Source organism: Sceloporus occidentalis, unplaced genomic scaffold, assembly GCF_023333645.1.
Source record: "Sceloporus occidentalis isolate IW3139 unplaced genomic scaffold, rSceOcc1.0.p SCAF_1, whole genome shotgun sequence".
In the NCBI taxonomy this organism is placed as follows: Eukaryota; Metazoa; Chordata; class Lepidosauria; order Squamata; family Phrynosomatidae; genus Sceloporus; species Sceloporus occidentalis.
In genome coordinates this window covers 52,231,768-52,254,146 of record NW_028316981.1, presented here as the reverse complement: position 1 = coordinate 52,254,146, position 22,379 = coordinate 52,231,768, and the positions used below count along the sequence as shown (strand labels likewise).

General features: G+C 41.8%; 1 protein-coding gene across 1 annotated transcript in view; it reads left to right on the top strand.

Annotated features, from left to right (window-relative positions):
- The window catches only part of LOC149321407 (carbohydrate sulfotransferase 11-like), a 61,070-nt gene that overhangs the window by 33,253 nt on the left and 5,438 nt on the right, over window positions 1-22,379 (top strand). Inside the window, exon 2 of the mRNA XM_089521180.1 lies at window positions 17,205-17,287. Within this exon, the coding sequence (XP_089377306.1) occupies window positions 17,205-17,287 (83 nt within the window). The remainder of the gene's footprint in view (window positions 1-17,204; window positions 17,288-22,379) is intronic.

Below are 22,379 nucleotides of genomic sequence, written 5' to 3'. Positions count from 1 at the left end.
TAGCATTTCAACCCTCTCTTTCATTGCCTATGGCTGAGCTCCAAGCAGTAGCACTTTGCTTCTCGTCTCATACTATTTTACACATCTTGCCTACACTCATGCGTTTCTGCCAAACCACCAGTCTGGATATGACAGATCCATGTTGTGAAATTCCCTTAGCTGTTTCCTTTGTCCTTTATGAGAGAGGTTGGGAAGTTAGAAAGAACTGCAATTCTTTCAACCTTGCAAACTGGAGGTTAGGTCAGTAAAAAAAAAGAGGAGGCCATGTGTATTTTCTGATTCTCTTATAGTTTTGTCCAAGTACAGAATTCTGAGAAACCCAGTGTTAACTCTTTAAAGAGAAACTTCTAGCTCTTTAGTCAAGGAGGACAGGTTTATAAATGTATCTGCAATAATTGGTAAAATCTCAGAAGCTTACATGACAGAGTATGGCGATTGAGGTTTTGCAAAGCAATTCCTGGGGTTGGAGACTTAGATCCAAAGCACACAGCAGAAATAATCCAGTTTGAAATCAGTTTAACTGCCCTGGCTCAATGCTAGGGAACTGTGGGAACTATAGTTTTGTAAGGCATTTAGCCTTCTCTGTCAGAGAGCTCATGTGCCACAATGAACTATAATTCCCAGGATTCCCTAGCACTGAGCCAGGGACAGTTTAAGCAGTCTCAAATCGGATTATTTCTGCAGTATGTTTTGGACCTTAGGCCCCATACAGACAGGTCAAAATAAAACTGCTTTGGGTCACTTTGGAGGTATGCTGTTTAAGTGAGGCATGCGTCCTAAGAGTCCAGAAGCCATGCCAAAGCCACTAAGGACTGGTGCATAGCTTTGGCGTGGCTTCCGGACTCTTAGGATGCATGCATCATTTAAACAGCATACCTCCAAAGTGACCTGAAGCAGCTTTATTTTGTCCTATCTGTATGGGGCCTTAGTTTCATAAGTAGTTATCCACTCCTTGCCATGACTTGCAGGAAAGTTAAGCAAAATACTACATATACTCATGTATAAGTGTAGAAATTTTAGTCCAAAAAATGGACCTCAAAAACTTTAGTTGACTTATCCATGAGTCAAAGAAAGTACTGTATTTAACTCTTATACATAAAAAAGAAAAAGAAAAAAAGATAAAAGGAACCATTCTCTGAAGAAAGGCAAGACTGTAATCTTTCCTGGAAGCTCTGACCCCCTCCCTCCACACACACACATCTATTCTCTCATCTATCCAGCCTTTAGGACAGTGCTTCTCAATTATTTTCTGTCATGCTCCCCTAGGAAGAAGAAAACACTTCGTGCCCCCCGCGCGACTGTAAATGGTATCATTTGTCTATAAAATTGTTATAAATACACCTCTGCATAACAGAGCCTCGCACCCCCCTTTACGGAGCCTCACGCCCCCCCCTGGGGGGCCCGCCCCACTATTTGAGAAATACTGCTTTAGGATGAGCACAAGACTTATGCCTGCTGGAATCTTGTAAGTTTCTCTGGCATTGTTTTCCTTTGCTTCATCCTTTAGATTAGTGATTCCCAAACTTTGGTCCTCCAGGTGTTTTGGATTTCAACTCTCAGAACCCCCCACCAGCTTGGCCAACAGTCAGAAATTCTGGGAGCTGAAGTCCAAAATATTTGGAGGACCATGATTTGGGAATCACTGCTTTAGATCCTTTTGTTACATGCCCCTAAATTTTACCATTGATCCATGGGTCATATCAAAATACCTAATTCTGGTCCCAAAATCTGCCCTCAACTTATAAATGAGGTCGACATATAGTTGAGTTTATATGGTAAGCAAAAGGAAATGCTGAAAGTTTGTTTTCCTGACACTGGGAAAAGGAAGTCCTGGAAAATCTTGAGCTGGTCAGTTCTGATTGTGGATGTATCTTTCCCCTGCAATTTCAGATCTCTCCACCCAAAGTCCAACATGCTAATAACAGCTACACACCCTTTGTCTGCCGTTTATTCTCTTGTTGTCAGTTGATGCTAATGAAGTCAGTATGAGTATTAGGTGAATGTGCTATGAATGCACAGGATGTACTGCTGACCTTTGGATGTGGGCGTGCCAGAGAGAAAGAGAGTGCAAAGGGATCTTGTAGCATCTTTGAGACGGAGGCTGATTCTGCACTGCAGAAATAATCCAGTTTGACATTACTTTACCTGCCATGGCTCAGTGCTATGGATTTCTGGGAATTGTAGTTTATTTGTAGTTGCTCTGTTCTGGTGCCATAACAAACTACAGTTCCCAGAATTCCATAGCACTGAGCCATAGCAGTTAAAGTGGTGTCAAACCAGATTATTTCTGCAGTGCAGACGCAGCCTGAGAGAAAGAAATTGGTAACATTTCATAGACTTAAGTCTATGGTGCGGGACAGACCATTCAAAAAGGATGGTCTCCTGGTTCCTAGCTTTGGTCCGCAGGGAAGTTGCAGCCTCCAGACCACGGGACTTCCCTGCAGACCAAAAAGAACCCGCAAAAAGCGAGTTCTTCTTGCGGCACAGTTATGACATTGCAGTGTGCCAATGGCACACTCATTATGTCATAATGACGCCGCAATGTGCAGACACTAGGTGTCCATCACGTAATGATGGTGGCACCCATCTGTACAGGGCACTGCCATTTTGACACCCTCATGATGTGCAAGGGACGAGGGGCGTCTAGTAGCGCCGCCCCTTGCACGTGACGAGGGCATCCTATTGCGCCCATCTGGACCGGGCTATGAAAGCATTTCCTATCAACATCTTTTTCTCAGTCTGAAAGGTGCTACCTATCTCTTTGCATGCTGATCCAGATCAATGCATCTGTGTCTTTGAATTGTACCACTAAAGCAAGAGAGTGATTGTGGGCTCTTTTTGGGGAATATGGCTGTGGGGGGAAATGATGATGAATAACCTTGACTGAAAATTTACCATTATACTTCCAGAACACTTTTTGAAAGTGAAAACAGAGTTTGAAGAAGTTACCCTTTAGGCTACAGCTTCCACAGTCCTTGAGCCAGTGGCTATGGTGACTGGTGGGCCTGGGGGTTGTAATCCATAATTCTGAGAGAGACAAAGTAAACCTCAGCAGTGAGCCTTGGTGGCGCAGTGGTTAAATGCCTGTACTGCAGCCATTCACTCAAAACCACAAGGTTGCGAGTTCAAGACCAGCAAAAGGGCCCAAGCTCGACTCAGGCTTGCATCCTTCCGAGGTTGCTAAAATGAATACCCAGACTGTTGGGGGCAAATTAGCTTACTTGCTAATTAGCTTACTTGCTGTTCACCGCTATGATCTTTGGAATAGCGGTATATAAATAAAACAAATTATTATTATTAATTATTGGTAGCTGACCAATCATTCCAGGTGGGCATACCACCCCTGGGCCTGACAAAGACCTGGCTCCTGATCAGTCAGGATGTTTTCTAAGCAGTACAGTTGCCCCTTCATATCAACGGGTTTTTTAATCAATAGATTTAATCATCCACAGCTTGAAAATATTAAAGAAAAATAATTTCCAAAAAGCAAACCTTGATTTTGCCATTTTATATAAGGGACATCATTTTACTATGCCACTGTATTTAATGGGACCTGAGCATCTACAGATTTTGGTATCCAATGGGGGGATTCTCAAACCATACCCCAGTGGTATACCAAGAGGCCACTGTTTAGAATTTCAGAGGGTTCCAGGGAACATTTTCTTTCTGTCACCTGCCCATTCAATCAAATTAATAAACCAACATGCTTAATAATTTGAGACTGATTCCTCCCCCCCCCCCCACTTTTTTTTTAAAGAATGGTGGTAACCACCTAGCAAGCCATTCTACATCTCTGGTTTAAAACTATTATAGCTAACAAACTGCTGAATAATAATAAAGCCTCTGTTTAGTAGAATTATTATTTCAATTGTAATGCTGTTTTTTCCCCTTGAACCCTGCAGACTAGAGTGATGGCAGTAGTGGTTAGCTCTGCAGAGCAGTCCTTCATACAGTGAAAGCCATGATTGCAACTCAGTCAGCTTGTGTTAACTAATAAGTTAATTGCTTTATTGAACTTTCCACTGAAAGCTTCTGCAAAGGACTGGTGTATTTAGGAGTGTCTCTCTGTGTGTTTCTGTTTCTGTTAGGGCTGTTTTGCATGCTACGTAAATAATTGGTGACGTTCCATGCTTTACATTTTTAAAGTGTATACATAAAGATTGTTGCATGACCTCTTGAAAATTTAAGATCCATATGTTACCGGCCTCATAGGGGTGTGTTTGTCAGGAGCTTTGATTGCTTGCAATTCCATTTTAGCAAACCATAGCTTCAATCTAAAATCCCTTCAGTGTAGCATAAATGTCCACACATGGAGATACACTGTGCAAACCCCATGCAGAATAGTGACACTGCACAACACATGTCAAGAACTAGGTGTTCTTGCTCAAAGAAAAATACATGATACACAAACACAATGCAAAGCATAGGATGCACAACCACAATACACAGCATGCAACCGCAGTATGCAGTATTGGGTATGTAGCCACAATGCCAAGTACAGTCGGCCCTTATATATGGATTTTTTATACACAGATTCAAGCATACACAGTTTGAAAATGTTCAAAAAGTATAAATTTCAAATATCAAACCTTGATTTTCCATTTTTATAAGTGACACCATTTTACTATGTCATTATATTAAATGGGACTTGAGTATACACTGGTTTTGTTATACACGGGGGATCTTGGAACCAAACCCCAGCGTATAAAAAGGGTCCACTGTATAGGATGCAATGCACAACAGCAGTGCACATTGTGCATCCACAATACACAAATTGCAAAGAGAAGACACAGAGGAACATGCTGTCTGTGTCACTCTTGCTTCCACCACTGTCAGAAGAATGCCTCTATTGGAAATGGTGATTTTTTTTGGTCCTGCATGCATAGCATGACTTCCTCATGTGTATTTCCATAACAAAATTCTGTTCCATATGTTTTGCTCCTGTGTCACTTGTGAAAGGGCCCTGAATCTGTCACAGTTTGACAGGTGCAGTATACCATGCTTAAAAAAAAACAAGAAGAAAAATTAAATACAGTATCTCAGTAACAGAATCTACTTCACATGCAGGTTCAGTCTTCTGCTGGGAACCCTAGGCAGTTGCTGCCAGTCCATGTAAATCAGGACTGGGAATAATGCGGCCCTCCAGATGTTGTTGGACTGAAACTCCCAGTATTCCTCACCATTGTCTATGCTTACTAGGGCTGCTGGGTTACAGTTCAACATCCTGTGGAGGAGCACACACAATCTCTGATATTGATATACATTCGGCCCTTCTTATACATGGATTTTTTATACACGGATTCAAGCATACCCAGTTTGAAAATGTTCCAAAAAAGTATAAATTTACCTTGATTTTCCATTTTTTATAAGGGACACCATTGTGCTATGTCATTATATTTAATGGGACTTGAGCATACACGGATTTTGTTATACACAGGGGATCTTGGAACCAAACCCCAGCGTATAACAAGGGTCCACTGTACCAGTGTTCTTGTTCATTGTAAGTGTGTGGTGTTGTGTGCCTTCAAGGTGACCGTAAAATGAACCTATCACAGGGTTTTCTTGGCAAGTTTCTTCAGAGGGGATTTGCTATTGCCATCCTCTGAGGCTGAGAGAGTGTGACTTGCCCAAGGCCACCCCGTGGGTTTTCATGGCTGAGTGGGGATTCTAACCCACTCCAGAGTCACAGTCCACTTCAACATTTCTACACTGGTTCTCATTCTTTGTAAGACATCTTCCTATGTGTTATGTCCCCTGCATGATAACCAGGGTGGGAAACACGTGGCCATCCAGAAAGCTATGCTGCTTAGGGTTGTGGAAGTTGTGATGAAACCATTTCTGGAGGGCCACAAGTTATCCTCAATGGCATTACTATGACTTTCTGTTTTCTTACATGGAAACAATGTTCTAATGTGTGAAATGAGCAGAACTCTAATGACTGAAATGTGAGTTCCCCCACTTCCATTTTCAGACTCTCCTGTTCTGCTTTGCAGCCTAAAGGTTTAAGGAACAACCAGGCACTGATCTGCTTCCAGGTTTTCCAAAAGGGGTTATGGGGTTTTTTTCTTCATTATAGAAAACATGCTGGATCTTTTATAGATGGATTCCAATTCCATTGATGGCTTCAGTGAGACCCATAAGGGAAAGTATATCCTTGTTTTAATTAAATTGTGGTACATGCCAACAACTTGGGGACTAAGTAATGTTTCCAGAGTGAATGTCAGCTGCCAGAGCAAAAATTCCACCTGAAACCTATGTGCTAAGAGTTTAGTTTTGAATTCTCAAAGCACTTTTCCTCAAACCTGGTATTCTCCAGATGTGATGGACTACAACCCTCATCATCCCCATCAAACTGTGCTGTCTAAGGATGATGGGGCTATAGTATATCAGATCTGCTGGGGCACCAGGTTGGGTAACATTACCTTTAACTAAATGACTGAAAAGCTAACAGATCTGGAGAGCTTTCAGTATATGGTTATAGTCCAAAACATAATGTTTTGTTCCATTACGTTAAACTCATTTCATTCTGTAAAATGAAGCTTGACATTTATCAGAAAATGGCTTGAACAGAACAGCAGGTTGTGGGTGAGGGGTAGGCAGGGAATGTTTTCCTAATGGTACTCTTGCACTTGGAACTTAGTAATTGTGGTTCTGCTAAATCCTTTAAGGTCTTTTGCATATAGAGGATATTGCATATGGCACTCAATGCATCATAAAAGGGAGCTGATATTCTGCCAAGACTTTGTGATCTTGGAAAATGGGTTTTGTGATGGGGAATCCTGCTGTATGTTTGGTACAGCTGGAGTTTGGATTGCATAAGGATGACCTGTGTTGGTCTGAAACAGCAATAGTTAAGTGTTAGAACTACAGAAGTGTTACAAAAGAATTGCCTAAAATGGTCCATTTTTGTAACATTTTAGTGGCTGTAGTAAAGGTTAATAGACCTATCTGATTTTTGTTTTTATTTGTACACCAAATGGTTTTTTTTAAAATTGCTGTGTTGATATGGTATGCCATCTTTTGGGGAGGGGGGTTACTGCTTAGGATCAGAGTGTGTGGGAGTTGCATGGAGCAGCAGTATGCCATAGACTCTGTGATGTAAATGAATCGAACAGAGGTTTTCATTGGATTTTAACCAGTAGACTCTTCTTCATCCTTCTGGTTACGGTCTCTTTACACACCACCAGGCTAGGGCTCTAATCAAACACCAGTATTTTGTCTTTCTAGGAGTTGGAAATGATGTGTATGTGACCCTTCTGTGCACTTCTGCAATACTCAACAAAACCTTTGGCCTGTTTGGCAAAAGGAAAAAGGCTGTACTTATTATTCTTTTTGTGGGGGGAGAAGCAGCTGCAGAATGATGGATGGAAGAGCTTTTAAGCCCTGGCCTGGAAATGGGTAACAGCCAAGTCTCTCCATTACAGGGAACTTGGCAATTTGAATGTGAAATATATGATTACACCATCTCTTTCTCTGGATGCATTTCAACTGTCATGGCTTGGATGATGGCAGAGTTCACAAATTCTGGTGCATCTAAAATGCCTAAATTCAGATAATAACTACTTTGCTTTAAATTAAAATTCCTGCAGCTTGACTGCCTTACAACAGGACTATGTTCAAGTTTTACCTGCAGAATGGTTGGGAGAGAATATTCATAGTGGCAGGTGCTGTCGGTGCCTAGGGATGGAAATCTGGGGATTGGCCTGGCATTGGTGAGATCTGGCTCTGCTAGATGCCCAGCCTAGTGCAACACGGCATGTTTGTGCCATTTATTTCTGCCACTGGGACTCAGGGTGGGTAGATTTTAGAGGTAAGCGGCTTCTGCTCCTCCTGGTCTTTGCTGCTTTGCTGGCTGCTGAAGTGGTCAGGAATGGGGAATGGCAGTGACACTTCCAGTGTTTGCTGCCATATTGATCCCTCCAGGCACACAATGGGAAAAGGAGCCCAGACTAGAAATGGGGCATTGTACAATGGCACAGAAGAAGCCTCTTAAATTTTTCCCATCTTGTGCATGGCATACTCTATTATTTCTGGGCTCCTTTTCCCATCTTGTCTTTGTAGAGTATATGTATGCTCATGCAAAATACTGTTTTACGAAAATGGCTCAAAAGAAAGATCATAGATACATCCTACCCAGGAGACTGTATTGCCTTTATCTGAGTTGAGAGATTTATGTGGGGGCTGCTATAGGGAAAAATGACTTCTAGCAAATTCAGAAAACATCCTGCTCCAGTTATAGTTTTATAATCACATACATGTTGGAACTTCCCAAATCACAGTTTTGCCTGTTCCTGGCATGCTGTGTGTTAGCTGCTTCCATCTGATGCCCTTCAGATGTCTTGGACTACGCCCAGTATTTCCTGGCCACTGGCCATGCTGTCTAGCACTGCAAGGAGATATAGCCCCAAACATCTGGGGGCATCATATTGAGGAAAGCTCCTATGTAAGCATTCCCCCTCTCCCTACTCCCCATATTTAGATCTGTTTTCACCCAAGTTAGCTGCTGAAAATTACCTTTTCTTTTTCTGATTGAACCACTTACACTACACACCAAGCTGTACTCAGTGAATTATGTAAGATATATAAAGTCGGCCCTCTAGCCCTTTCCTGTGCTTTTAAAGTACTTTTTCAAAAGATGTGTTTTTGGCTCTGTTTTATGATCAGCCTGGACTTGAAGTTTCAGTGAACATAATAAATGTATGACCGACTCAGAAACAGGCAAAGAATATCCCTGGGCCACAAGCCACCTCCCAAGGCTGATTTATAGGTCTTTTACTACTAGTTATATAAAAGAGATGACAAAATGAAAGATACATGGAAGGAAGAGCCTTATAAATATGAACCCCAAATGTGAGATGGAAGCTGCAATAAGAGAATGTCAAAAAACAAGTCACCAGGAACAGATGATATTCCAATTAAACTGCTGCAATCCACATTGACAGAGTCAACTCTAGTACTAACCACTAGACTGCAATCAAGAAATCAGAAGAATATTAAGAACAGGGAGGGTGGCTGTGAAAGAACTAGAACAGATCCTAACATGCAAAGATATACAGCTGTGTACAAAAGTTAGAATCATACAAGCCATTGTATTCCCTATTACCATGTATGGATGTGAGAGCTGGACAGTTAAGAAAGAGGATAGGAAGAGAATTAATTCATTTGAGATGTGGTGCTAGAGAAGACTGCTCAGGATACCCTGGACAGCCAAAAAGACAAAACAAATGCATCCTAGATCAGATCAAGCCAGAAATCTCCCTGGAAGCCAAGATGACAAAATTGAGGCTGCCGTACTTCGGACGCATCTTGAGAAGGCAAGGCTCATTGGAAAAAACAGAAATGTTAGGAAAGGTGGAGGGAAAAAGAAAGAGGAATACCACATGCTAGGATGGATGGATTCTATTAAAGAGATCATGAGTATGAGTTTGCTGGAGCTGGGCAGAGTAATGGAAGACAGGGGGTCTTGGAGTTGTCTCATCCACAGGGTCCTCATGGGTTGAGGGTGGTTAACAACAGCAACACCTACTACAGGCTTCACAGATTACCATGTTTCTGAAAATGTTTTTCAAACCAGAAGTAGATTTACTTAGATTTGTTTTTCTTATTTTTTTTTTCTATTTCTTTTTTGATGTAGCTCCAAAGGGGGAAGGGTTTGTGAGGCAGAATATTGGCCCCTACACTTCCTACAGTTATTTGCCTTATCTAGCATGCATATCTAGCATGCATTGTGAGCAACCATGTTACAGTGAACAAATCTTGGATTAACTATATCTGATGATTGCAATGACATATTTAAAAAGCATACATATTTTTTAAAAAATGAAGGACAGTCTTTTACAATTTTAATCGGCAAGTGTTGTGAAGATTCATATTAAGGGGCAAAATTCCTGGGCAAACACCATTAAAAATGCCTGGAAGAGAGCTGGGGTTTGTTTTTGTTTTGTACTACAGCTCCCAAAATCCCCCTGGCCCTGGCCATGCTGACTGGGAATTCTGGGATCTTTTCTCTTAAAAAGTATTTTTTTTTACTTCAAGCCTTGGTATGTAGATTATTAAATGTGTCTCTCTTTTCTCCCTAATGCAAATTCTGTTATTTTGCCATATACAGTAAAGATTATGTCAGTTTGTGTAGGTCTTCAGGCATTTCTAGCCTCCTGTTGACTTCTCTTGAGAAATCTCCTTGATCAAGCTCACACAGCAGGAAGTGGCATTTCCTCTTGACCGCATGGATCAAATTAGTTACCAGTAGTTAGTAGAGTGAAACCTAAAATTCATACTTGGATTCTCATAATGAGACGTATCTGGGCAGTTTTAAAACCAGTTTAAATTTACAGACCATCTAGTTACATGCTTCTTTTTCTCATATTATACACTGGGGTAGCTGGCCTCTTAGAATTCAGGGAGATATATTTAGTACAAGAGTCTGTACCCAGAGCTGCATCTGAATGGAAAAATAGGTAAGATCACAAGTGCAGTTTGTTGAAACGTGCTAAAAGAGCAGCAGCTCTTCCAAATCATGTGTCACTGTGAAAGCTGGTTCTTTGCATGTTGGCTGTCTTCCAGAGCTGAGTCTGTTCCAAAGCAGGCCCCCTTCCTTTGTCAAAAGAAAATATGTTTTCTTTTTGTTTTGACACAATTTTCTGTAGTTCAGTGGTTAGTGTTAATTGACAAGTGAAATCTACTTGTGATATTATCTATTTTTCTATTCAGATATAGCTTTGGGTACAGACTTTATATTAAATATATCTCCCTGGATTCTAAGAGACCAGCTAATCCAAGTATGGAGAGCCAGCATGATGTAGTGGTTTAAATGCTGGACTAGGACACTGGGAGACCAGGGTTTGACTCCCCGCTCAGCCATGAAAGCACACCGGATGACCTTGGGCAAGCCATACCCTCTCAGCCTCAGAGGAAGGCAAAGGCAACCCCCCTCTGAACAAATTCTGTCATGAAAACCTTGTGATAGGTTCACTGTAAAGGTAAAGGTAGTCCCTTGACATGAATGTCTAGTCCTAACCAACTGTAGGGGGCATTGCTCATCTCCGTTTCTAAGCTGCACAGCCAGCGTTATCTGAGGACTGCTCTGGTGGTCATGTAGCCAGCATGACTACACCAAACACTGTTACCTTCCCACAGAGAAGTGGTACCTATCTATCTACTTATAATTGCATGCTTTCAAACTGCTAGGTTGGCAGAAGCTGGGACTAGTGACGGGAGCTCACCCCATCATGCAGCACTCGGGCCTCAAACTGCCAATCTTCTGATCATCAGAATTGGCATCTTAACCACTAAGCCACTGCATCCCTTAAGATTCGCCTTAGGGTTGTCATAAGTCAGAAGTGATTTGAAGGTACACAACAGCATCAAATGCAAAAGTCTTGTTGGCTGAGGCATGAATTAGAAATGCCCTTTGAGACTGACACTCCTGTTATTTTCAGAAAGGTGTTTGTTTAATGGTGGGTCAGGGAACATTTAATGGCAAGGTCTGTATTTATAGAGTCAAAATCTTCTGGGGTTTGCATTCTTGTAGCAGGCTGAGCCAGAACCTAATGTATGTGGTTCGTGGACATGCATACATATTTCCATCTTCTCATCCTCACAGGTATATCTATCCACCCATATGCTCAGAAGCCCACCTCTGAATTTTGTATTTCCTTTATTCGCCTTCGTAGTAGTGAAGAGAATGAGAAAGAGAGCAACAGATAAACTGGAAGCAGGCTAGCCAAAAAAGTGGGAGTTGCCTAATCTTCAGATAGAATTATAGAGTTGGAAGGGACCTCATGGACCATTGAGTCCAATCTCCTGCTCCATTCCATTCATTTCTTTACAGTCATAGACTAAAATGTCTTGCTCACAGTGTGCGATCTCCAGCTAAAGCCTCCCCAAGAGGTAGCAGTCCAGCCTGTTTTTGAAGACGTCCAGAGAAGGAGACTCCACCACCTCTCTAGGTGATTGGTTCCATTGCCAAACCAGTTTTACTGTCAAGACGTTCCTTCTAATGTTCAATCAAAATTTACCCTCCTGTAAGTAAAACCATTATACCAGGTTCTACACTCTGGGGCAACAGAGTACAGGCCTGCTCGCTCCCCTGCCCTTGAGGTATTTAAAGAGTGCACTCATGTCACCCCTCAGTCTTCTGTTTACCAAACTGAACAAGCCCAGGTCGTTCAGCCTTTCCTGATGTGCTTTGTTCTCCATACCTCTTTGTCATCCTTGATGCCTTTCTCTGAACCTGCTCCAACTTGTCTATATCCTTAAAAAGAAGTACCCCGAATTGAATGGAGCACTCTGGACGGTTCTTGACCAGCAAGGAATATAGTGGGACTATTATTTTCCTCAGCTTGGAAACTATGCATGTATTAATGCAAGCTAAAATAGCATTTCTCTTCTTTGCTGCAGCATCACACTGCTAGCTCAATGTACAATCAACAACAATCCCAAGGTCCTTTTTGCAGGTAGTACTTCTGAGTCATGATAAAATCAGCTTTCTTGAAATCCAAGGCTTGTGTTCGACTATATTCTTCCTTGACTTATTCCAGAATCATGAATTCTAGCATTTTAGGATCATCCTACAGTCCGCCTGCGCCATACGTAAATTTACATAAAGCAAATTCAATGTATGTTCAATGTTTGCATGCGCACCATTATGTCTTCCTGGGCTTCCTATCTGTGTGACCTCAAGTCTGCGTATGGGAAACCTGTGTATGGTGTGGGTGGACTGTAGTATTATATGATCATTATATGATCACTTCCTTCTAAGTACCAATTGCTTTGATTCTAGTGAGTAACTCATCCCTATAGGCTAGGATCAAGTCCAGGATTGCTGATATCCTTGTTTCTTCTTCTTTTTGAAAGAGGAAATTATCAGGGAGGCACATCAGGAATTTGCTGGAGAGCCTATGCTTAGCAGAATTGATCTCCCAGCAAGTATCATGATTGAAGTTCCCCCTAACTATTAGTTCTTTCATCTTGGAGATTTCTGAGATTTGTTTCAGAAAAGCATCACCTACCACCTTGCTTTGATTTAGTGGTCTGTAGTAAACTCCTACCACAGCGTTGTTTTTATTTCTTTCTCCATTTATTTTGATTCAAATACCCCTTCTTTGACATGCTATTTCTCGTCCTATTCATTTTGAACAGATTATATCTTTCAGTTGTTATAATGTAACACTTGATTACTATCTGAAACAGAACTACATTGCAAAGCTTTTCTTACTAACCATACTTAACGGTAAATTAGTGGGCAAGAGTTGTGGTTACTTGCAACACCAGAGTTCTCCTTTCTTGCTATAGAGCCAGGTAAGGAAGGGGACTACTCACATGACCTGGACTGTGAGCCTGGGTGATGCTTCCTTTCTATATACCGGTTGCATCAGCTCAATGATCATTCTTCCTCTGGCAGTGGTTGAGCTATAACAGCTCTATTAACTGTTGTTCTGCCTGAACTGAGATACAGTTCCTTCGGAATGAGATTGCCTCACCAGCTGCCACGTGACAAGTGTTGAAGGGCTGTTGACATTTTCCTTTATACAGACTGGAGAATTCTCTTTCTGTTTAAATCCAAATTGTGCTGTGAGCGCTCATATCTCATTTAATGTTATAAATGGCCAGCCTTACTTTCCTCTTTTCTAATAAGGCAGTTGCATTTCCCGGGTGTAGAGCAGCAGGAAAGAGTGCATTTGGAATCTCCCTCCTTGGAGGTCTTTAAGCAGAGGCTGGATGGCCATCTGTCAGGGATGCTTTGATTGAGAGTTCCTGCATGGCAGAATGGGGTTGGACTGGATGGCCCTTGTGGTCTCTTCCAACTCTATTATTCTGTGATTCTGATTCAGTGGCCCGTTACAAATGGGCATAAAGTACGGACTGGGTCCATATTAGGATTAGAAAGGGGCGTCCCTTCTGGACGCCCCTAACCCTAATATGGACCCAGTCTGTACAAAATGGCGGCGCCCGTTCCACACGGGGGCCGCCATCTTTACGTAGCAGATGCGCTGCGTCCACATGTTGCACAGCACATATGATGCTATGAGTGCGCCATTGATGCCTCCCGGCATCATATCTGCGCCGCGGAAAGAAGCACCATTTTGGGGCTTCTTTTTGCTCCGCAAGGGAGCTGCACGGTTTGGCTGCTGCGGCTCCCTCGTGGAGCAACCGGCAGCGGCGCGAGACTGCCCCTTCTGGGCAATCTGTAACGCGCCTATGATTTGATTGCAGTAAGACAAGGCCAAAGACATTTGGATCTATGATCTCTGGTCTATTCCCTTGGAATGATGGATACTTTAGGTACAGAGATTAATGAGTTCCATTGCTTCTTTCATCACTTTTATCCTCCCCAAACAAACTAATCCCAACACCCTTTGTATGAATAACTTAACCTCAAAGATGTGGATTTACCATTCTAAAACATGCCTCAATAATATAGTGCAGACAGTGGTGGAAACACACTGGATGAAAGCTCTAAGGTACAGTATATTCAGTTGGCAAGTTCTGTGCTCTCATGTTTTTATGGCTATTGCAACAAGAATGACTATCCCAGCACAGGTTTGGATATTGACACCATTCAGTCACCTTACTACAACAAATGATCTACATTCCTGTAATAAGAGAATAAAACCAATTAGTGTGCCCTTAGATTGTTTGAGGGTCCCCTCCAAAAGAAAAGTTCGTAGCTGTTGCGATGGTTGAAAGTTTAAACCTCTTAAGTTAGAATTGCCTTGACAGATTTCCTTTTTAATTAATAAAGCAATGGCAACACAGGCTCAGAACTGCACACCTCAGTGGCTCAACAGAAGGCAGGGGCTTGGCAGGTGTTTGATCAGGCTCTTATCTCCACCCAGCCTAGCAATTGCTTCCCTTTGTCCTAGGCCTAGGGTTCATCGGCTTGACAGGCACCACTTGTTGGGTAATGGCCTGGGGAGCCTGGCACAGCAGGACGTGGTATTTTCCTGGGACCACATGGGACTAATTACTGGTAATTTTACTGGCAAATCAGCAGTGAAAGGTTTAGGTACTGGAAGCGTAATGTGTGAAATAACAACCCACAAGTTCCTTTTATTCCAGTACATACAGGCAAGATAATGATTAATTTAAAATAATAATAGACTGCTTTTGGAATTGAAATAGGGCTAGATAGACACAAACATTCCTTATTCTTTTGGGGGTAGGAAACCCCTTGGCTATAGTCAACCAGCTCATTCACACTTGCACTTTGTTGCTGTTGATGTTGTGTGCCTTCAAGTTGTTCCTGAAATATGGTGAGCCTAAGGTCACCATCATGGGATTTTCTTGACAAAATTTGTTCAGAGGAGGTTGGCCAGTCATTGCTTTCCTCTGAGGCTGAGAGAGTGTGACTTGCCCCAGATCACCTAGTGGGTTTCATGGGAATCAAACACGAGTGTCCAGATTCAGAGTCCAACACTCAGACCACTACACCACACTGTCTGCTCTGAAAATGGCTTTGTTGTTATGTGCCTCTTCGGGGGGGGGGGGGGGGGAGGTTGCCATTGCCTTCCCCTGAGGCTGAAAGAGTGTGACTCACCCAAGGTCACCCAATGGGTTTCATGGCCGAGTTGGGAAGTAAACCTGGTCTCCAGAGTCATAGTCCAACACTTAAACCGCTATGCCATCCTGGGTCTCACTATCCTGTCCTAACTGGGGATCTTATTATCTGAGTGTCAGTCCTTTGGTAGGCAAAGTGACACTGTCATCACACAGTGAAGGCTTTAGGAGGTTTGGGGTAACCCCGAGCTTTACAATATTACAGAACAGTTAGGAAACAACCTGTAATGAGGTGAGGGTAAAGACCAAAATGCAGCTGAATCAGGATTCAGGAGTGCTCATTGGGCCCAGAATGCTAGCTGAGGAGCCTGGGACTGGGTTAAGTCAGCTTGCCAAGTGCAGCCTTTTCTGGAGAAAATAGACCACACTCTAATTACTTCCAGCCTGGAGTCTGGTGATGATGCCTATATGAGAATGCCTTTAAAGACAGGAATCTAAAGTGTACTGGTTAGATTGCAGGCTAGAATTTAAAGATCTGAGCAAACCCCTCTAGTCTGGCATCATCTGGATTGGTTGGCTGTTCATTTCCAAGATCCCTTTGAAGTGGTGTTTTTAGTCTTTAAAGAGCTCAAACAAACAAACAAAAACTTGGGTCCTGGCTACCTTGAGAACAGTCTGCTCCATGAGCCAGTCTGCTTATTATGATTGGCATCTGAGACTTGGTACTCTGTCCTGCTCTTCTAGGGGATTAGATCAAAGTTTAGGGAGGTTACTTTTTGTATACTCACAATTCCCAGAATTCTTCATCCTTCCAGTCCAAAAAGTAACTTTTCAAAGTTACCGCATAAGGCAAATGAGACAGGGCATTTTCAGTGGCAGCACCAAGATTGTGGAATATACTTTTATGTGAAGGTTCTTCTTTTAGACCTTTCTAGTTCAGCATGTGTTCAGTTTGTGATTTTATTCTTCCAGTTTGCTTTACTATTTGCTTTTCGTTTACCATTTTCTTCATTATATTTAATTTATAATATTCCATTGTTTTAATAGACTTAACCTTGGTTATCTACTTGGACCTGGTTTAGAGAGATAAAACTAACATAAAGGATGTGAATTTAGCTAAAACCTAATTGTCTTTCTAATTATTATTGAGAGAAAAGAAAGATGATCCACTTAGAGATCCAGTTTACTTTCAGACTTTATCATGGGTTTTGTCATGTTCGGAATGAAGCAATACTGAGCCTCTCTAGGCAGAATCCTCTTTGAGATTCCCTCCCAGGATCACATAGTAATTTTTCCATTATATTGAACATAGGTTGAAGTTTTTAAAAAATATACAGATAACCAAATTAAAACAGTAAAAACAGTTAAAAACACATTCAAAGCACAGTAAATATAAAAATACAGATAAAAATATGTTACATCCCATTCAAAGGTCCTTCTACCAATACCTATTACAAGCTGACAACCTGTTTAAATAAAAAGGTATTTGCCTACTAGCAAAAAGAGAGCAGAGAGAAGACTATCTGAGCTTCCCTTGGTAGGAAATTCCACAGCTAGGGAGCAACCACTGAGAAGTCTCTCTCCCGTGTATGTCTTTACCAGATGCGCCTGTGAACGTGGTGGGACTGAGAGAAAGCTCTCCCTCTAAGATTGTAAAACAGAACTGCTTTTAACCCCCTGCTCTGGCTCTTTCCTTTTTATTCCAGCTGCAGAAGACAGGATTTTGAAGACTGTCTGGCATGGGAAGGCTGGCCGAAGCCCACTCCAAACTCTTTACTACCGTGACCAGGTGAGTGTGCTTGAAATGGGAGGGTGGCTGTAGGTGAAGGAAGTGAACTTGTTCTAGTTGTGGAACACACTCTGCATGCAGATGGGATATTCCCAGCAAGCACAAATTGGAGGAGTCTCTCCTCACATGGTTCTTTATGAATGTGACAGTATGACAGTCCCCCAAAGATCTGGACTAAATCTTGGAAATGCCAATTTTTTGCACTTAGTTCTAGGAGTTGTAATTCCTCAAAAGCAAGTTTTCCAAGCTTTGATTTGGACCTTGACCAGAGTCTTTTTCTTGTTTTTTAATCATGACCAAAGAAGAGGCTTGTTCATATGTCAAATCTGCAGTGGCCACAAGTTAAAACAAGAGATGTGTATGATGACAGACTTGTGTTATCTCTTTCCCAAGTCTGCCTGGAGATATTAGGGACTGAAACTGCAACCTTATGAAAAAAATAAAGCACATGCTCTACTTCTGAGCTGTGATGCTTTCCCCTATGTGTCATTTAGTGCTTTGTCTCTTGAAGTGTGAAAAAGAAGTGGCAATATGCAAACCTGATTTTTAAAAGTATAGACTGAGTTGCTGATCTTAATGAGAAATGTTCCTTAGATCAGAAGCTCTGCTTTTAAAGCCCACCAAAGTTTGTGTTGTATTGCCAGTGTTATGTTGACACACTTTCCTGATATTGCTAACATGATGGGAGATTTTGGACTTCCTGTTCAATTTCTATTTTATTTTCTTATATTTCTGACAGAAATATATTCTGGAAACTCAAGCTTTCCTGATCCCACTATGTTTGCACTTGCAGGACGCAAACGGGGAAGGAGAGTTACAAAATCAAGTATGGGGAAATGTTATGCCTATGCAGCTAGGAGAGGAAAGTTGGCTATACAGTTGGCCCTTGGTATCTGCTGGGGTTTGGTTCTAGGACCCCACATAGATACTAAAATCTGTGATTGCTCAAATCCCATTAAATACAATGGCATAGTAATATGGTGTCCCTTAGATAAAATGACAAAATCAATGTTTGCTTTTCGGAATACTCACACACACACACACACACACACACACACACACACAATAATTAAAAATATTAATATATAGAGAGAGGTGGGAAATAATTTGTATTATTTTGTAACATTGTAATATTTTCTTGTAATTGATGATTGAATCTGGGGATTAAAAAAAAAATCTATGGAAGCAATGGTTGTGCCATCAGCTCCAGAATTCCCCTTTCCCAGTTTTCATGATCCTATGCCTGAAATGAGATGCAAACCATGGGCAAGTTACTTTTATTTTGCACCTGTAGTGTGTAGTAGATTTGGAATTCAGCAGTGCTACTACACTGTGATAGCTGCTACACCATGGTGCCATGAAGGAAGCTGCCTCTTGTCAAGTCAGATCATTTGTCTAGCTCCGTTTGGTCTATTTAGCTCTTCTAGGCTCTGTGGGGGCAGTTATGAATAAATACTGCAAACAAAGTCACAATTTAAGTCCAATTTTAAAAAAGCACCTCCATCACCTCAAAGCAAACTATACACTAAACTGAACACATATCCAGTGTCCCAGTATTCTGTGCATCCTGTGAAGTGCTAGAGCAGAATTAGATTGTGGGGTTGGGTTGTAACAGTCCTCTGCATATGTTGCTCAGCAGTATTGCAACCTTGGATGCAGATCTTAAAGCCTTAAATAAAAGATACAAAATAGATGGAAATAGATCATAGAAATTCCACTGTAAAGAAATTATCTTCTGCCCTCTTGTAAATATATAGTTGAAAATCGACTATGGTGGCAGAGTGGTTAAATGCTGGTACTGCAGCCACAACGTTGTGTTTTCAATCCCAGAGGGCTCCAGGTTGACTCAGCCTTCCATCCTTTTGTAGGTTGGTAAAATGAGTACCCAGATTATTGGGGGCAGTTGGCTTACAAATTGTTAACTGCTTAGAGAGTGCTTAGTTCACTATGAATTGGGATAGAAATGTAGAATCATAGAATCATACAGTTGGAAGAGACCACAAGGGCCATCCAGTCCAACCCCCTGCCATGCAGGAAATCTCAATTAAAGCATACCCGATAGATGGCAATCCAGCCTCTGCTTAAACACCTCCACAGAAGGAGACTCCACTACACTCCAAGGAAGTGTGTTCCACTGTTGAACAGCCCTTACTGTCAGGAAGTTCCTCCTAACGTTGAGGCGGAATCTCTTTTCCTGGAGCTTGCATCCATTGTTTCGGGTCCTGTTCTCTAGAGCAGCAGAAAACAAGCTTGCTCCCTCCTCAATATGACATCCCTTCAAATATTTAAATAGGGCTATCATATTACCTCTTAACCCTCTTTTCTCCAGGCTAAACATCCCCAGCTCCCTAAGGCGTTCCTCATAGGACATGGTTTCCAGACCCTTCACCATTTTAGTCGCCCTCCTTTGGACACACTCCAGTTTCTCAATGTCCTTTTTTAATTGTGGTGCCCAGAACTGGACACAATATTCCAGCTGGGGCCTGACCAAAGCAGAGTACAGTAGCACTATTACTTCTCTTGATCTAGACACTATACATGTAAATGCTATTGTTATTGCTATATTACCTTATTCAAGGTGGTAAAGGCCTACTCCTTACCCATGACAGTTGCCTCTCCTTTCCTCTCCAGCTGTCCCTCTCTTTTGGAATAGAACCACTAAGGTTCTTTAGCGTTTCCACACCCACTGTGCCAAACCAGTAATTCCTAGGAATTAGCTCTATACTGGCAGCCATTTTCCATGGCTTCAGATGGGATCTTTAATAATAATAATAATAATAATAATAATAATAATAATTTATATTCTACTGAATCTCAGGGAATCCAAACGGATTACAACAGTAAAAAACATACAGTTAAAAAGAGATGTATTAACATTCCAAAATCCCCAATCCTCCCCCCAAACATAAAAACATGATCAAACTCTATCTTTGCATGGCTTGCCAGGGATTGAACTTGGGGCCTTCAGAGAATGTGCTCCATACACAGTTTGTGTCCTTCCTCAGAGGGCCAGAGCTGTATCAACTTTTCATTACACAGATATTTGTTCCTCTAGGACAGTCGTTCCCAAACTTTAGTTCTCTAGATTTTTTTGGATTTCAGCTCTCATAAGCCCCAACCACCTTGCCCCAAAGGTCAGGAATTCTGGGAGCTGAAGTGCAAAACACCTGGAAGACGAAAGGGTGAGAACTACTGTCCTAGGACTTGTGGTACTTACAGACAGCAGAAGTTGCATTTGTACCACTTCAGCTTGCAGGTGCACAGCATACGTTATGGAAAGCATGTTTATTATATACCGCTTTGATCTGTGGAAAAGCGGTATATAAATAAAATTTATTATTATTATTTTTATTATTATTATTAAAAACAAACAGGCAGTCCCCTATATGCTAATGCTAACCTAGCTTTTCCCATGACATGGCAGTTTTTCGATTAGTTGGATTTTTACAATTTTCTTTAACGGAGGAGCATTTATTAATGCTGTTTTTGCACCAGAGGTCTGAAATAGTACAGTCCAGAGAAGGGTTTGCTATCTCATTTGTTTCTTCTGAGAACTAGGCACCAGACTCCAGTTCCTGAAGTGATTAATGTCCGAGACTGATATTTAGTGAAGATGGCATCAGAACAAGGAGGTTGGAGCATCTACCATCCTCTGAGGCAGACTGTTCCAGTGTTGAGCAGCTTGCATGTTGCATAAGCTAGACTGTGGTTTCAGAACTATGCAGGTTGAGTATCCCTTATCCAAAATGCTTGGGACCAAAAAATGTTTTGGATTTGGGACTGAGGTTTGGAACACCTGCAGTTGCACCTTTCTGTCTTATGAGATATCTTGGACATGGGACCAAGGTCTAAACATAGATTTCATTTGTGTTTCATATACACCTTATAAACACAGTGTGCCCTGGGCAACTCTTTTGAACTTACAGAGCCAGAGTGAACATATTCTGTGGTGTGGAGGCATTGAATTTACACAGAGACCATGAAAGATTTGTTCATAGCAGTGTTCAAAAACAGGGTCTTTAAATACACAATTTGTTGAGAGGAAGAAGGAACCTAGAGAGAAATATAGAAGAGCTTGATTTCATTTGGTGAAATATGAGGTTGGTGTTTTGAGACAACATCTTGTAGTTCATGGGAACTAGAAAAAATGGAAGCGAAGGCTTCCGCCTCAAACCAACCACAACTTGGAAAAGTTACTTTTTGGGCTACAAATATTCCCCCCTCCCTAAAAAAATCCCAGCCAGCATGGCTAGTGTTCCTGCTGGTTGAGGATCTTCTGGAGGGTTTAATCCAGAAAAGTAACTCCCGAAAGCTTTGAAACAAGTGTTGTTCTATGTTTCTTTAGAGAAAGAAGTTGGTAAGTAAGTGGGAGAGAATGTGAGAAGGAAAAGCCAAAAAGAAGAAAACACAGTTCTCAAACTTGTTCAAAGCAGCAAGCCCTGGGGCAGAGCCGTGCCCTTGGAGTGTCCTGACATGGCCTTTCTACCAGATGGTTTCTGCAGGAAAGAACTGCAATAAGGAGAAGGGAGGGAGCCTCTGAATAGCCGAAGGCAGTCTGTGTTCAGGAAGGCGGGCGGGCCGCGTCATTCTGACCCAGAGATGACTCCCTTCTACCTAAAGCGCTCAACTGGGCATTTGATGTAGGGCTTTGAAACCTTTCCTTTGTCCTCATGCAGTCTGTCTTTCAGCAGCACAGGACTAACATAAACTCAAATGTTGAGCAGGGAAGTTACCTTTTTGGACTACAATTCCCAGACAGCATGGCCAGTTATAATCCCCAAAGTAGGTTTTTTCCTGCCAATCTTCCTTTGACTTTCCTAGAAATGCAAGCAAGTTAGATTGGCCCTTTTAAACTGTGCCACATGTTGCTTCAAATCCCATGAAAGTTAATGAGAGTTTCTCATCTAACTAGGTAAATGAGGGAGAAACAAGGTTTCTGAAAGGCTTAGAAGGGGTGAGGTAGTAAACCTCATATGCTATGTCTCAATATTACAGACTTCTGTGATGAGTGATTGGTTGAATGATAGATAAATATATTGATTGATTGAAGTTATAACCAGTCTATTAGAAAGTTTTCCCACAAGGCAACCTG